General features: G+C 42.8%; 1 protein-coding gene across 1 annotated transcript in view; it reads left to right on the top strand.

Moving 5' to 3' along the window:
- tmtc2b (transmembrane O-mannosyltransferase targeting cadherins 2b) overlaps positions 1-18,316 on the top strand; it is a 316,193-nt gene that overhangs the window by 280,509 nt on the left and 17,368 nt on the right. Inside the window, 2 exon segments of the mRNA XM_084335402.1 lie at positions 8,548-8,629; positions 17,158-17,272. Of these exon segments, the coding sequence (XP_084191528.1) occupies positions 8,548-8,629; positions 17,158-17,272 (197 nt within the window).

The raw sequence follows: 18,316 nt of genomic DNA, 5'->3' as shown, positions 1-18,316 counted from the left end.
TCTATCACAGAATTGTGATGGCATTAACCATGCTGTGTTGTCAGACCTTTACCAGTGACTTCAAATAGGGAAGAAAATAATGACAATGTATGACATATTCTTGGATACGGATGACTCCCCATTCAAAGTGACAGGGATCAGGTCTCGTTTGTCCCCGTTATCAATATTGCGGCAGAGTGAAAGGACTTCTCTGGAGAGAGACTTTGGTGCCATGCCGCCCTCACAAATACAAACCTCAGTGCATACATGCATGGCTGTAGAGAGGCTTAGATAATAGGCTATGCATCTTTGTGTGTGTGTGTATATGCACACACACACACATACTATACTGTACATACTTCTTGCAGACACACACTTTAAATAGTAACAGAGGTTCCAGATGCTTTTGTAAATATCTCATGGTTACAGAAAACATAGTATTCACCACACACTCACACACACATACACACACACACACACACACACACACACACACACACATACACACACACATACACATACACACACACTCAAATACTTTATTTTAATCCACAGATTATATAGCAGACACACATAGGATTAAAATATTAACAAATGTTCCACATGCCTTTGAAGATATCTCATGGGTACAGAAGACAGAAAACAAAAGTCTCCACACACACACACACACACACACACACACACACACACACACACACACACACACACACACACACACTCTCATACTCTCATACTCTCTCCTCACCTCCTCTCTCTGTCTCTCTATCTCTCTCTCTTACAAGTCTGCACAGGTTTCGTGCGAGAACAGCACGCATGGCCATCCACACAAGTCCGACTTCAGAGCAGGCGAAAGCGCACGGAGGAAGGCACATTTACATTGGAACAGCTTTAAATGCTATATAGTCTATATGCAAAGTCAGTCCCTGTTTGAAGATTTTTTTTTTAGATTTCCAGTTCCAGTGTTCTATTGTCCATTTTGCATGTATAACCAGTTATTATATAATTAATTAGAATGTTAGAATTCATTTTAGAATGAGGAAATCAGTGTGACTGTACTCCTGAAAAAGTATAGTGTGGTTTATTTGTATTGGGAAATATACAGACACATTAGCTGGTTGAACAACATTTATATGTGTGGTAATAATGCAGATATTGCATGTATTTCTGTGAAAATGTGTGTGGCGCACGCCTCTGAATCCAACCAAAGCGATTCAATTAGCTTCCCGCCCGCGAGTCGCCCGCCCGCCCGTACTTTCAGTGCCACCAGGGGGCGCACGACTTAGTGCTTGAATGCCACCATCGGCGCCAATGTTAACGTTAATATCGCCTAATCTATGTTTTAAATTATGGCTATGTGTCTAATCTGCCCGTCGCTTATTAAAGAATCATTTTCCAGTCAGTGCTGTCAAGGCAGATTGGTTTTTTATCGCTTCATTTCCGTTTGAGAGCATTTTGAAAAGCACCCGTTTTGAGGAAAAAAAACAGCCCATTCTGTGATAATTGCCTTTTACTGGAATATTCCAGAACGTTGATATTTGTCGGCCTATTTATTAATCGTTTTCAAATAAACGCTAGATGATCAATAGTATAGGTGCACGCACGCACATTCGAGGCGCGCTGATAATAGCCGTTTTAATTTCCTCATGGATTTTACAGTGAAACCGCTGGAGCACATATCAGAAAAAAGCTTATATCTTCATCAAAACGAGTCTGATTATCCTAACACTGATAACATAGATTCCTTACCTGACATCAGATGGTATCCAACTGGTATATTCCAATTCCTGATCACCATTCGAAAAAATCGATACGTTTATAGATCTAACGTGTATACAGTAGAACTCATGATCCGCGGCGCTCAGAGGATCCAGAATGAACTCTGGTAACCCTGGCTACATCAGTGGACTGGAAAATGTGGAATATATTTTTTTCCCCATCCATTTTCATTGAGTCCATTCCAAAATCCCTGATGTCATCTGGGAGACGATAGGGGGCGCTTTTTTCACATCTGATCGCCGGCGGCCCTTGGGTAGGCTAGGGTAGGCTCGCGTGATGCAATATGATTTCAGATCGCTAAAAATAAAAAAATTAAAATCCGAGAAATCTCGTGAGTGGCTTTCAACGTAACTATCGTAAAACACGAGATTAGCCGTGAGTGGCACTCAAAGTGTTAACAGGCGCCTCCAAAATTTGCCATTTTAGTTTTCGTTTTTGAGGACTGCATACTTTCTTTGCAAACGAAAACAACATACTTTATACTTATAGCAGTCTGAAGTTTATGATTCCAGAAAAAAAAATCACTTTTAGTGCTAACGTAATAGAGTAACATTGGTCTAAACTTGAGTTGTAAAAAAAGTTGTTACTCAAGTTTTTCTGTAGTAGTTAGTAGTCCAGAGGTAAAGGTGGTATGGCTTACAAATCCAGAGTCATAGCCTGAAGCCTTATGTAGTACATATCAGGCCACGTGAGCGGATCGGCGCGGCCGAGAAATCCGCTCTTCGCTCTTTAAAGCTTGGTCCGCTCCGCTAATCGCTCATGTTGACCCCGCCCCCAAGTCGCTCTCCGCTCGCTCCCCGCTCACCTTGAATCGAGCGCTCCCCACTCCCCGCGCCAGATCGCTCAGCAGTTTTTTTTTTTTTTTTGGAGCATGGTGTAAATTAGCTCAAACTACAACAGTCTACACCCCCTGGGCCCCTTAACAATTGTTTGTATTGAGCCGCATTGTAATTGTAGCCATTCTGCAATGTTAAATAACGTTGTTTATCCATTCACTAGTTCTATTAAGCGATGATAGGCTAGCCGAGCCACAATGCTATGGTCGCTGCCATTAACGTTAGCATGTAAGCTAACGTCAACAACAATGGCGTCGATACTTTTTCTAACTGGAGTGAGTGTGGGCGTCTCTACAGTGACAAAGCCTGAACAGGCTAGCCTATCACAGGTTCACCCTTCTCATTGGTTGAAAATGGCCTTCATGTTTGTACATCGCCATCTGTTGCTTTGGCATTGTACTGCATGTATATATTACATCAGTGTTAAACCACTGTGAGCGGCCTGGAGTGGATTGGAGCGGAGGAGAACTCTCGCTCCGGACGTCGCGCCGACTCATTTTAAAACCCACTCCTCGCTCACGTCAAAACCGGCCGCTCCGCGCCCCGCGCCGCTCACGCTCCGATCCGCTCACATGCACTGGTACATATCCAAATTTCATAAAGATCCATTCAGAAATGAGTGATTAGGAGTGATTTTGGTAAACTGTGTACAAAGAAAAACTCAGTTTTCTCATTCTCATAATTTTCGAGATCGGATCTAGATTGACGGAACTACTGCAGCCTGAGTCTGGAGTGGTATTTTGCGCAATACCGCATACTTTGCATAAGCCTCAAATACCGGCATGTAACTCGAGAACTGCTGAACGGATTTTGTCGGATTTTGTCACTATTGACAGGCAACAAATAAGCCTTCAATTCGATATATATATATATATATTGTATTACAAAATATGCACACCCGAGCCACTAGGGGTCGCCAAAGTGCCGGTTGCAAAAAGTCTGAAAAACGTCCCATATGAGGGACGTTGCAGCTTAAGAGGTTGGGGCACTTTTCTATCACAGAATTGTGATGGCATTAACCATGCTGTGTTGTCAGACCTTTACCAGTGACTTCAAATAGGGAAGAAAATAATGACAATGTATGACATATTCTTGGATACGGATGACTCCCCATTCAAAGTGACAGGGATCAGGTCTCGTTTGTCCCCGTTATCAATATTGCGGCAGAGTGAAAGGACTTCTCTGGAGAGAGACTTTGGTGCCATGCCGCCCTCACAAATACAAACCTCAGTGCATACATGCATGGCTGTAGAGAGGCTTAGATAATAGGCTATGCATCTTTGTGTGTGTGTATATGCACACACACACACATACTATACTGTACATACTTCTTGCAGACACACACTTTAAATAGTAACAGAGGTTCCAGATGCTTTTGTAAATATCTCATGGTTACAGAAAACATAGTATTCACCACACACACATACACACACACACACACACACACACACACACACACACACACACACACACACATACACACACACATACACATACACACACACTCAAATACTTTATTTTAATCCACAGATTATATAGCAGACACACATAGGATTAAAATATTAACAAATGTTCCACATGCCTTTGAAGATATCTCATGGGTACAGAAGACAGAAAACAAAAGTCTCCACACACACACACACACACACACACACACACACACACACACACACACACACACACACACACACACACACACACACACACACACACACTCTCATACTCTCATACTCTCTCCTCACCTCCTCTCTCTGTCTCTCTATCTCTCTCTCTTACAAGTCTGCACAGGTTTCGTGCGAGAACAGCACGCATGGCCATCCACACAAGTCCGACTTCAGAGCAGGCGAAAGCGCACGGAGGAAGGCACATTTACATTGGAACAGCTTTAAATGCTATATAGTCTATATGCAAAGTCAGTCCCTGTTTGAAGATTTTTTTTTTAGATTTCCAGTTCCAGTGTTCTATTGTCCATTTTGCATGTATAACCAGTTATTATATAATTAATTAGAATGTTAGAATTCATTTTAGAATGAGGAAATCAGTGTGACTGTACTCCTGAAAAAGTATAGTGTGGTTTATTTGTATTGGGAAATATACAGACACATTAGCTGGTTGAACAACATTTATATGTGTGGTAATAATGCAGATATTGCATGTATTTCTGTGAAAATGTGTGTGGCGCACGCCTCTGAATCCAACCAAAGCGATTCAATTAGCTTCCCGCCCGCGAGTCGCCCGCCCGCCCGTACTTTCAGTGCCACCAGGGGGCGCACGACTTAGTGCTTGAATGCCACCATCGGCGCCAATGTTAACGTTAATATCGCCTAATCTATGTTTTAAATTATGGCTATGTGTCTAATCTGCCCGTCGCTTATTAAAGAATCATTTTCCAGTCAGTGCTGTCAAGGCAGATTGGTTTTTTATCGCTTCATTTCCGTTTGAGAGCATTTTGAAAAGCACCCGTTTTGAGGTAAAAAAACAGCCCATTCTGTGATAATTGCCTTTTACTGGAATATTCCAGAACGTTGATATTTGTCGGCCTATTTATTAATCGTTTTCAAATAAACGCTAGATGATCAATAGTATAGGTGCACGCACGCACATTCGAGGCGCGCTGATAATAGCCGTTTTAATTTCCTCATGGATTTTACAGTGAAACCGCTGGAGCACATATCAGAAAAAAGCTTATATCTTCATCAAAACGAGTCTGATTATCCTAACACTGATAACATAGATTCCTTCCCTGACATCAGATGGTATCCAACTGGTATATTCCAATTCCTGATCACCATTCGAAAAAATCGATACGTTTATAGATCTAACGTGTATACAGTAGAACTCATGATCCGCGGCGCTCAGAGGATCCAGAATGAACTCTGGTAACCCTGGCTGCATCAGTGGACTGGAAAATGTGGAATATATTTTTTTCCCCATCCATTTTCATTGAGTCCATTCCAAAATCCCTGATGTCATCTGGGAGACGATAGGGGGCGCTTTTTTCACATCTGATCGCCGGCGGCCCTTGGGTAGGCTAGGGTAGGCTCGCGTGATGCAATATGATTTCAGATCGCTAAAAATAAAAAAATTAAAATCCGAGAAATCTCGTGAGTGGCTTTCAACGTAACTATCGTAAAACACGAGATTAGCCGTGAGTGGCACTCAAAGTGTTAACAGGCGCCTCCAAAATTTGCCATTTTAGTTTTCGTTTTTGAGGACTGCATACTTTCTTTGCAAACGAAAACAACATACTTTATACTTATAGCAGTCTGAAGTTTATGATTCCAGAAAAAAAAATCACTTTTAGTGCTAACGTAATAGAGTAACATTGGTCTAAACTTGAGTTGTAAAAAAAGTTGTTACTCAAGTTTTTCTGTAGTAGTTAGTAGTCCAGAGGTAAAGGTGGTATGGCTTACAAATCCAGAGTCATAGCCTGAAGCCTTATGTAGTACATATCTAAATTTCATAAAGATCCATTCAGAAATGAGTGATTAGGAGTGATTTTGGTAAACTGTGTACAAAGAAAAACTCAGTTTTCTCATTCTCATAATTTTCGAGATCGGATCTAGATTGACGGAACTACTGCAGCCTGAGTCTGGAGTGGTATTTTGCGCAATACCGCATACTTTGCATAAGCCTCAAATACCGGCATGTAACTCGAGAACTGCTGAACGGATTTTGTCGGATTTTGTCACTATTGACAGGCAACAAATAAGCCTTCAATTCGATATATATATATATATATTGTATTACAAAATATGCACACCCGAGCCACTAGGGGTCGCCAAAGTGCCGGTTGCAAAAAGTCTGAAAAACGTCCCATATGAGGGACGTTGCAGCTTAAGAGGTTGGGGCACTTTTCTATCACAGAATTGTGATGGCATTAACCATGCTGTGTTGTCAGACCTTTACCAGTGACTTCAAATAGGGAAGAAAATAATGACAATGTATGACATATTCTTGGATACGGATGACTCCCCATTCAAAGTGACAGGGATCAGGTCTCGTTTGTCCCCGTTATCAATATTGCGGCAGAGTGAAAGGACTTCTCTGGAGAGAGACTTTGGTGCTATGCCGCCCTCACAAATACAAACCTCAGTGCATACATGCATGGCTGTAGAGAGGCTTAGATAATAGGCTATGCATCTTTGTGTGTGTGTGTATATGCACACACACACATACTATACTGTACATACTTCTTGCAGACACACACTTTAAATAGTAACAGAGGTTCCACATGCTTTTGTAAATATCTCATGGTTACAGAAAACATAGTATTCACCACACACTCACACACACATACACACACACACACACACACACACACACACACACACACACACACACACACACACACACATACACACACACATACACATACACACACACTCAAATACTTTATTTTAATCCACAGATTATATAGCAGACACACATAGGATTAAAATATTAACAAATGTTCCACATGCCTTTGAAGATATCTCATGGGTACAGAAGACAGAAAACAAAAGTCTCCACACACACACACACACACACACACACACACACACACACACACACACACACACACACACACACACACACACACACACACACTCTCATACTCTCTCCTCACCTCCTCTCTCTGTCTCTCTATCTCTCTCTCTTACAAGTCTGCACAGGTTTCGTGCGAGAACAGCACGCATGGCCATCCACACAAGTCCGACTTCAGAGCAGGCGAAAGCGCACGGAGGAAGGCACATTTACATTGGAACAGCTTTAAATGCTATAGTCTATATGCAAAGTCAGTCCCCGTTTGAAGATTTTTTTTTTGATTTCCAGTTCCAGTGTTCTATTGTCCATTTTGCATGTATAACCAGTTATTATATAATTAATTAGAATGTTAGAATTCATTTTAGAATGAGGAAATCAGTGTGACTGTACTCCTGAAAAAGTATAGTGTGGTTTATTTGTATTGGGAAATATACAGACACATTAGCTGGTTGAACAACATTTATATGTGTGGTAATAATGCAGATATTGCGTGTATTTCTGTGAAAATGTGTGTGGCGCACGCCTCTGAATCCAACCAAAGCGATTCAATTAGCTTCCCGCCCGCGAGTCGCCCGCCCGTGCGCAGCTGGTGTGAACAGCGACGCCTGTTAAAATGGGAGTGAAAGTGAAGCGCTGATCACCCACCCACCTCACTCCCGCGTTCGGGTGGGTTTGGGCTGTTACTCTATTTTCTCCTCACCTACTCATCCCTCGCTCTATCTCTCCTCCTCAATCTATCTCTCTCTTTTCTGTCTCATCACCTCCTCATCCCTCTCTCTCTCTCTCTCTCGCTCTCTCTCGCTCTCTCTCTGTCTCTCTCTCTCTCTCTCTCTCTCTCTCTCTCTCTCTCTCTCTCTCTCTCTCTCTGTCTCTATCTCTCTCTCTCTCTCTCTCTCGCTCTCTCGCTCTCTCTCTCGCTCTCTATCTCTGTCTCTCTGTCTCTGTCTCTCTCTCTCTGTCTCTCTATCTCTGTCTCTCTCTCTCTCTCTCTCTCTCTCTCTCTCTCTCTCTCTCTCTCTCTCTCTCTCTCTCTCTCTCTCCCTCTCCCCTGTACATCTCTCTGTCTCGCTCCTCAGTGATCAGGCCACACACATGGCCAACCTGTGGTTCCCTCCTCGGCTGGTGTTATTTGCTCAGATATGAGTGTGTAATGAATGAACGAGCGCTCGCCTGTGCGCTCGACGCTGCCAAGCATGACATTGTACTTTGACAAGATGTCGAAAGAAAAACATGCAGCGAAGCGTGCATGCTATTTATTAAGATTTAGCGTTACGTTAAAGATGCGGGCCCGACTCGGGTCTCTGGGTGTACGCCGTCGTGTTTTTGTATGGAGATTAATGTGCTGTATTTTTTTTTATGTAGTAGTTGAGTACATTTGCAGAGCCCTTTTGAAACAATAATAACAGTGTGTTTAATATTTATTTCTCAGGGGCAGAAGACTGAAGCTGAGAGGTATTTTCTCAAGGCCATCCAGCTAGACCCCACGAAAGGAAATTGTTATATGCATTATGGTAAGTGTCGATTTATGTTATTTCTTTTTTCTTTTTTCTTTTTTTAATACCCACTCAAATACTAATGGCGGAGTCATCCAACATATGTACTGTAATATATCCACACACACTCGCACACAAAAGTTGGAAATCATTAAAGATGTCCTTCACTCAAAAGCATGTTTTTTTTCTTGCTTAACTCCTCTTGGAGGCGTGACTATACAGATTGTTATTTGTGCAGAACTTGTCACCAGAGCACCATTCTTCCACATTCTTCCCCTGGAGAGGGAGAGTTTCTCCATACTTCCTTGAAATCTGAGTTGCATGTGTGATAATAATAATAATAATACATCAGATTTATGTAGCGCTTTTCCAAATGCTCAAAGACGCTTAAATAGTGATGCCAGTAATATATTGAATCTAAAGTAGAATTTTGACTCGAGGACTTTTACTTAACAGAGTACTCTTTTTATCTGGTTATTTCTACTTTTACTTATTCTCGAAGACACTCTGATGTCACGAGACCGCCGCCATCTTGGTATAGGGGGACCATACGGATTTCTACCATCAAATGCATGCGTTGAGGTCCGTTTTTATTACATGTTTTATCACATTCTTGTTCATTTCATAACATTTTCATACGATTTGTTTTGAAAATATTGAGGCCAACACGGCATTTCACTATTTCGAAAGCCTTTCTGGTGATTCTAAGGCGAGATATGAGTCATACAAAACACCTACAGACATGGCCATCTCTCGAATACCCAAATTGAAGCTGCTGTGTTACGTTTTGTACTAATAACAAACACAGAAATCCAAATCGCAAGTTTTATATAATACCAGCTGATGCATCACGGAGGAAGAAGTGGCTGGTGGCTAACGTTCGGCTAACTCGCTCTGGTGTTGTGGTCGTGGTAGCTACATGCTAAGCTAACTTTAATTACATCATATCGAACCGATAGGAGCTTATCTTATCTAATCTTACGTGGTGGTACCACGTGTGCCACTACCCGATCAAACATCCACGTAAGATTAGATAAGATAAGCTCCTATCGGCGGTCAGGTGGCGTAACGGAGATTGTGTTCGTCACCAACCCCGGAGCGGCTGGATTCGCCTGTTCGAATCCAGCTCACAGCTCCGGGGTTGTCATCAGCTTGGCTGGCCGTTCACACTAATACAATTGGCAGTATTAGAGGGTGGGAGAAGCTGGCGGGGTGGGTCCGGGTCGTTGTAAACAGCGACTCCTACAGTTCGGTCGGGGCGCCTGCTAAGCGCGGATAGGATCTAAGTGGGATAGTGTGATCCTTCCACACGCTACGCCCTCTCAGTGAGAATCTGCGCTGCCAGGTGAAAAGAAGCGGTTGATTGGCTGGACGTGTGTCGGAGGAAGCACGTGGTAGCCTCCACTCTCCCAGACCGAAAAAAAGATAAGATAAGCTCCTATCGGTTTGATATGATGTAATTAATGTTAGCTTAGCATGTAGCTACCACGACCACAACACCAGAGCGAGTTAGCCGAACGTTAGCCACCAGCCACTTTTTCCTCTGTGATGGTATAAAACTTGCGATTTGGATTTCTGTTTTTGTCATTAGTACAACACGTAACACAGCAGCTCTTTGGCATTGTGAAGGACTGAAGAAAATTCCGCTTGATTGTCTTTAATTTGCCGCTTTAACGATCCGTTTCTCCACTAAATGAAGCGTACACAATGTACCAAGCAGGGCAGTTTCCCCCCACGCTGCAGTTGCGTAGCAACAACAGACAGGAAGTTGACTTCGAGAATGTAAAGGAAACGGTGGACTTTCACCACCACTGGCTGCTGGAGCATAGCATAGAGAAAATACTCCTCCTGACATCCAGTCAAGACGTACCTCAGTTTCCTTACATTGTCCTCTATGTAAAGACACAGCGATGGACACAGGGAACGTGACAGATGCAGTGTCTTCTCAGTGCTCTTCTGCCTCTCATTTCATTTTGGAAAAGGTTGTGGGTAATACTGGAATAGTGTATTATTCTCCTGGCAAATTAGATTAGATTCACTTTATTGTCATTACACAGTACAAGACAGTGCAACGAGATTGTGTACGTCCAACCAGGATGTGACAATCAACAGTCAGTTGCAATATAAGACACATATATATACAACTGTACAGTAAAGTCAGTAAAATCAACAGTCATCTCCCGCCTCGACTACTGCAACGCACTGCTAGCTGGCCTCCCGGCCACTGCCACCAAGCCTCTTCAACTCATTCAAAATGCAGCGGCCCGCCTGATCTCAAACCTACCGAAGTCAGCCCATGTCACCCCACTTCTTAGGGACCTGCACTGGCTCCCCATTGCTGCACGTATCCGCTTCAAGGCCCTCGACCTAGCATACCGTGCGGCAAAGGGAACCGCTCCCGCCTACCTCCGGTCAATGGTCTCTAACTACACACCCTCAAGACCCCTACGCTCTGCGTCTTCTGGCCGCCTCAGATCTACTCCTATCCAAGCTCCCGGAGGGTCATCAAAGAGAAGCCGCCTATTCTCAGTCCTTGCCCCACAATGGTGGAATGAACTACCCATCCCAGTTAGGACAGCCGAATCCCGTCCAATCTTTCGCCGTCGACTAAAGACTCACTTCTTCAACCATTATCTGAAATGATAAAAAAAAAAAAAAAAAAATCTAACCCCGACTAACCTTAATGTCATGCACTTGTCCTAATAAACTAACCTACACTGTAACACGCAACACTTTGATGAACATTGTTACTCAGCTGATAGAGTTATACCCTTCTTGCTGTCTTGTCGCACAGAACTTGTAAGTCGCTTTGGATAAAAGCGTCAGCTAAATGACTAAATGTAAATGTAAAGTGCAATGGTTAGCACAATGTGCAATGGTGAGAAAAAATAATAATCATTCAAATAATCATTAAAATAAAGTCTACATAAGCTATGGCTATATACACAGGTATACAGTGAGGTGCAGTGGGCTAAGTAGAGTTTTGATTCAGAAGTCTGACAGCTGAGGGGAAGAAACTATTCGTGGTCCTGTTGGTTCTGCCTGGGAGGCTGCGGTAGCGTGCCCCAGAGCGAGTACCCCGCAGGCGGGTGAACACAACAGTCCATGGTTGGGGTGAGAAGCGTGTTTGATGATGTTCCGTGCTCTCCGTGAGCACCGCTTCTCATAGATTGATGAGATGGGGGGGAGTGGGGTCTTGGTGATGCGTTGGGCTATTTTCACTACCCTCTGCAGTGATTTCTGGTCCTTACTAGAGTTGTTCCGATACCGATACCAGTATCGGAAAAGCCGCCGATACTGGCTAAAATGCTGGTATCGGTATCGGCGAGTACCCTCTAATGCTGCACTCCGATACCATATGACGTAATTTATCAACAACACTGTGGTCTGTTGAGTAAGCATTATAAAACAAACGTGTGCTTAATCGATTAAAGTGTCAATGCCATTTGTCATTTTAACAGCAGATACTTTCTTAAATGTCATCGTCCCGACAGAGCGGTGTTGACGGGGAGCTCATGGGTTCGCTTGGTGGCTGGTGTTATTAGCATTGAACAGCTAACCGAAAGCTAGCTTTAACATTACCTTGGCTAAAGTTGGGGCTATTCATATAATCCAGCAATAATGGCTGCAGACCTGCAAGCAAAGTACAGCAAGTTGGCAAAGGAGTATTCCAAGTTAAATCACAATGTCACCAGTAACGTTACAGTCTTCTATGGTCTTCCCATATACCGGTAGCTCATGCTAGCTAACGGTAACGTCGTCATTGCACAATTGCACGTCGCGTACACAATTAATGACATGTTGCGGACAGCCATATCGGCGACAATGTTTAGCTTTTAGTGCCAAATGATAAGAGTCTGAGGCGGAGTCTCAAAAGAGAATGTTGAATATTTATTGTGCAAAAATCACAACAGATCCTCTGCTACTTCAACGGAGCCTTGTAGACAGACTGAGTAGGGTATATCTGCAGAGCCAGTGGGTAGCGAGTGCAGCAACGTATAATGTCCGTGTGGATCATTGGAGTAGGGTATATCTGCAGTGCTGAAGCCCCATACTCATTGATTAATGATACTAATACAAATCTATACAATCACCTGTTGTTGAATAAATACCATTACTTTCTAGTTATTACTAAAAAACAGTATATATAAAACAGTATTTGTTAAAAAAAAAAAAAAATTATATTTATAAAAAATTTATATAATATCTTTTTTTTTTTTTTTTATGTATGCACAGGTATCGGATAAGTATCGGTATCGGCCGATACCCAAAGCTTAGGTATCGGAATCGGATCGGAAAGGAAAAAATGGTATCGGAACATCTCTAGTCCTTACCGGTGCAGTTGCCATACCAGACTGAGGTGCAGGTGGTGAGGATGCTCTCAATCGTACAGCGATAAAAGTTCGCTAGCACGGGAGGGGCTAGGTGGAGTTTGGCCAACTTTCTCAGGAAAAAGAGGCGCTTGTGGGCCTTCTTGACCAGGGTCGAGGTGTTGGTGGTCCAGGACAGGTCCTCAGAGATGTGGACTCCCAGGAATTTGAAACTACAGACCCGCTCAACCTCCTCTCCATTGATGTGGATGGGGCTGTGCATGCCTGTTTTATTTTTCCTGAAGTCCAGTCCACCACTATCTCCTTAGTTTTTTTGGTGTTGAGGGCCAGGTTGTTATTAGCACACCACATAGCTAGGTACTGGACCTCCTCTCTGTACGCCGACTTATCATTGTTGCTGACTAGTCCCACCACGATGGTGTCGTCTGCAAACTTGACAATAATAATAATAATAATTAGGGATGCTCGATATTGTCTTTTTTACCTATACCGATATTGTCCAACTCTTAATTTTCGATACCGATATCAACCGATATCAACCGATACCGATATATGCAGGGTTTCCCCCCCCAAAAGACGGAATAATTTCAGGTAATTAACATTACATATCTCTTGTTGTGGAATTAACACAACATTATGCATACTTTTGACAATAAATTAAATCAGAATTTGTTCTTACTTGCTTGCTTGGGTAACTAAAGGTTATAGAAATGTAAAAAAAAATTTTTTTTTTTTTTTTTTTTAATCGATACCGATATTTTCCGATATCACATTTTAATGCCGATATCGGCCGATAATATCGGTAGGCTGATAATATCGGACATCCCTAATAATAATAATAATAATACATCTATTTTATATAGTGCTTTTCCAGGTGCTCAAAGACGCTTTACATGGGTAGAAGAGACAAAAACGATGGCAAAACAAAAAAACAGAACAAAAATAATACATACAAAATAAAATAAAACCGACAGAATTAGAGGTCAAAAGCAAGATTGAAAAGGTGGGTTTTGAGGTCTGATTTAAAAGATGTCAGGGTGTTTGCATCACGGATATGGCTGGGGAGGGCATTCCAGAGGGAGGGGGCAGCAGCAGCAAAGGCCCTGTCGCCCCAGGTCCGGAGCTTGGTCGTGGGAGGTGTTAGGAGGTTGGCATCTGCAGACCTAAGGCGACGGGTGGGCGTGTGACGGTGGAGGAGGTCGGACAGGTAGGGAGGGGCAAGGTTGTTGAGGGCTTTAAATGTGATGAGTAGTATTTTAAATTGTATCCTGTATTTGATTGGAAGTCAGTGGAGGTAGTGGAGGACAGGGGTGATCTGATCAGAGCGACGGGTGGAGGTGAGAATGCGGGCAGCAGAGTTTTGGACATACTGGAGTTTATTGACATACAATGGCGATATACAATAGCGTTTGATCCATGCACCAGTTTGCAGTCATGGGTGAAGAGGGAGTAGAGAAGAGGGCTCAGCACGCAGCCCTGTGGTACACCATAGGGGTGGGGGAAAAAATCGATACGTAGTAGTATTGCGATACTTTGCGTGGCGATACTGTATCAATACAGGGACGCCAAGTATCGATATTTAATTATTCATATATATTTTTTTAAATGTGTATAAGGAAGTTGCATTGTTAATTTCAATACCTGTAATAGTACAGTAGTCCACACACACACATGTGCATTCAGTTAAGTTGGAATATGACTGTAATACAAACAGTTCAGTTTGTCAGCTAGATGCAACACAGATTACAGTGTTTACATCTGTCTGCTTGAGAAAATACCATGTTCTGCAATAAAAATGATTGAAGTGAGATGAACAGACTGAACTTTATTTTATTAGATAAAACATGTTAACAAAGTTTTACTTTGCAGTTGAAAAAAGGTAATACATTTAATTTGATAAAAAAATGTAAAGAAAATTTGCAATACTCAGCGTATCGCGATATATTTAGTACCGCGATACTATCGTATCGTGACGCAAGTATCGCGATAGTATCGTATCGTGAGGTCTCTGGCGATTCCCACCCCTACCATATACATTTTGTGATCATGCACGTCACTAAAGGTTTGATTTTGTGAATGGTTTAGATCAGTGTCTCTCAACGCAAGGTCCCTGGGGGGGTTCCAGGGAGTCCCAAAAAAAATTGGTAATAGTTCATTAATAGAAATGAATAGTTAATTTCAGTATTTCATTCACATGAGACAATTCAAACTGATGTATAAGGAAATGATGTTCACAAGGTACAGGGATGAGGAAGGGACTTGATATTCACGGGTGTTTACATTTTATTTTATTTCTTTCATGTTTTACATATATAGTTTTTGTTTTTGTTTTGCATATATATATATATATATATATATATATAAATATATATATATAATTTTTTTTTCTTTTTTATGTTTTTAAATAGTACACTCATTTGAGTAGTGGAAAAAGGGGTAGGATTAAATAAGTGTATACTTCTTCCTACTCCTTTTCGAACATGTAGATTGAGTTGTGTTTCGCTTTTGTTATTGTTTGTTTGTATTTATTGCATGTTCGAAATAAAAAAAAGAGGTTAGACCAACGAGAAAGTAAAGTGACTATATAAGAGTGTAAATATGAGAGTGACTAGTCTGGTTCATGGGTTTCACTATCTCCACCTGTATCATATGACATTGTTATATCTAATAACAAAAATAATATATATTTTTTTATTCCTGAAAAGCGTTACATTTTACAGCGTTCATAATGTATTAGACGTTACGTGACATTGGTCAGTCATTAAAATGTATGTATGATGCACATTTAATGGAACACGCCAACATTATGGGAAATGCATTTACTGTCTAACCGACTGCCTGCTAGCCTAGCTTAGCACAAATAAATGGAAGCGGATACGGACCAGCTAGCCTAGCTGTTGGCCAAAAACACGTCTCCCAGAGTTTTAAGCTACAGTAGATTAGTGGTCCGTATCTGCTTCCATGCATTTGTGCTAAGCTAGGCTAGCTAGCTTGCAGCCGGATAGCTTTCTACTGAATGCACAGAGAGGAAATTGGTATCCATCTTCTTGTCTGACTGGAGAAGACGGTAAGTGCATTTCCCATAATGTTGACATGTTCCTTTAAAAACAGCAATGTGCCGACACCAATCAATGATTTGGTGTCTAGTGGATCATTGTGTCCTGCTGAAGAGTTGCCCTGCGCAGTGCGCACCCAAGCAGAATGAAAAGCAATAGCAATAACACTCCATGGATTAGTCTGTCTCCGCTGTCACCCAAACAGTTCTGAGATCAGAACAGATGACCACCTCACCATACACATATACTCTAAGTACCACACACAAAAATAAATGCCTTAAACACCACAGCGTACACGATAAAGAACTCCATGGAATCAGTACGGTCAAGTGTTTATGCACAAAACAGCTGTGTAAAATGTTTCAGTTCGCCCGGTCACTCGAGTTGAAATGCTGTTTTCGAAGTGACTGCCAAAAACAAAAAAACAAAAAAAGAGAATGAGCCCAACTGTTCCCAACTAACAATCTTATTGATGGTAGGGGATTTTTTGTTCCTGTATATTCCAGGGATTGTTTTTGCGTGTCCTAAACCGCTGTAATAAAACAGAGTTGACATTATTGAAACCTACCCAGTACCCACTCTCCTCCGCAGTTTTTGTAACCTGGAGGTGCTTTGTGCTCACGGCCTCGTTGGAAATCAGTCATACCCCCCCCCCCCCCCCCCCCACCCCCCCCCTCACCTAAGGCTTATAGCGAAGGCTTCCATTTCATCCACACTTATTATGGAAAATATGCTTGTTTCGTCCAGCGGTTTTTGGGATTCTAGTACGGTAGGTGGGGGTTAACAAAATCAACAGGGTATTAATCCTGTCTAAACCTGGCTCTATACAAGTGGTCCGCCCTGGGTTCGTGACCCCCAATCAGGATTTCCTCATTAAGATCTACGAAGGTCCGCAAGGACCTGCAGCCGCCACACCCACCAAATAAGACCCGACCTGCTCCGTCAATTGGATAAATTGGGGGAACAAATGAGGGCTGAGCAATGGCCAGAGAGTGTCGGTATGCTGCACTCGCATCTAGCGTTTCAGCAGATCATTATTAGGGCACGCGAGGCTGTATAAAGGCAATATTCCTGGGCCACGTATCCCCTCAAGTCCCTCTGTCGGGATCCCACTGCTTTTTAACAACGTTCCCGCTTCCACCTCTCTCGCTCCCGCCAGGTCAATTCTTGTTGGAGGAGTCTCGGCTGCTGGAGGCGGCGGAGATGGCGGAGAAGGCGGCGCGCCTCGACAGCGGCGAGTTTGATGTGGTCTTCAGCGCGGCTCACATGCTCAGGTACGTGTTTGACGGGGACTGGGCTTTCCCCCTCCCTCCTTCCTTGTTATTAATGACGGACTTCATAGCACCCAGCACCTGATTAAGCCAGTGATTTCTTATTCTTTCTAGATGGGTTGGGCAGGCCAGAGTTTTCCATGTGCTGATGGGAGTGCGGGGGAGCTAGTGTGTGAGGGAGGGAGGTCTACTGTCTGTACGGTGTATCCTGGGGGCTTACAGCACACCTCGTCCAGTGAAATGTACTTGGCAGCACGTTGTAATCCCCTCCTCTCTGCTGTGTCTGCCAGAGAGCTGCCTGCTTGTCTTAGCACCATGCACGGCTACGTGCCTTTGAGTGTTTTTTCTCTTTTTATTTGGCTTTCAGATACTCTCACTTTCTCATTTCCTTTCTCTCTCTCTCTCATCTCTCTCTCTCTCTCTCTCTCTCTCTCTCTCTCTCTCTCTCTCTCTCTCTCTCTCTCTCTCTCTCCCTCCTCCCTCTCTCTCTCTCTCTCTCTCTCTCTCTCTCCTCTCTCTCTCTCCTCTCTCTCTCTCTCTCTCTCTCTCTTTATCTCTCTCTCACCTTCTCTTTTGCTCTCTCTGTCTCTCTCTCCCTTCCTTTCTCTCTATACAGTATGTCTCTCTCTATGTCTCCTTCTCTCTCACCCTCGCGTTCTCTCTCTGTATCTCTCTCCCTTCCCCTCTCTATACAGTATACAGTTTTTGTATGTTTCCTCCCTCTCACCTTTTATCTATCTCTCTCTCTCTCTCTCTCCCTTCATTTCTCTCTATATATACAGTATGTTTCTCTCTGTCTCCCTTCTTCTCTCTCACCCTCTCATTCTCCTCTGTAATCTCTCTCCCTCCCCCCTATACAGTATACAGTATGTTTGTCTCCCACCTCACCCTTTTATATCTCTCTTCTCACCTTCTCTCTATCTCTCTCTCTCTCTCCTCTCTCTCTCTCTCTCTCTCTCTCTCTCTCTCCTCTCTCTCTCTCTCTCTATCTCTCTCTCTCTCTCTCTCTCTCTCTCTCTCTCTCTCTCTCTCTCTCTCTATCTCTCT

The sequence above is a fragment of the Notolepis coatsorum genome (assembly GCF_963971535.1).
Source record: "Notolepis coatsorum genome assembly, chromosome: 18".
NCBI classification, from domain to species: Eukaryota; Metazoa; Chordata; class Actinopteri; order Aulopiformes; family Paralepididae; genus Notolepis; species Notolepis coatsorum.
The sequence above is the reverse complement of the archived record's forward strand: the minus strand, read 5'-3'. Positions and strand labels throughout refer to the sequence as shown.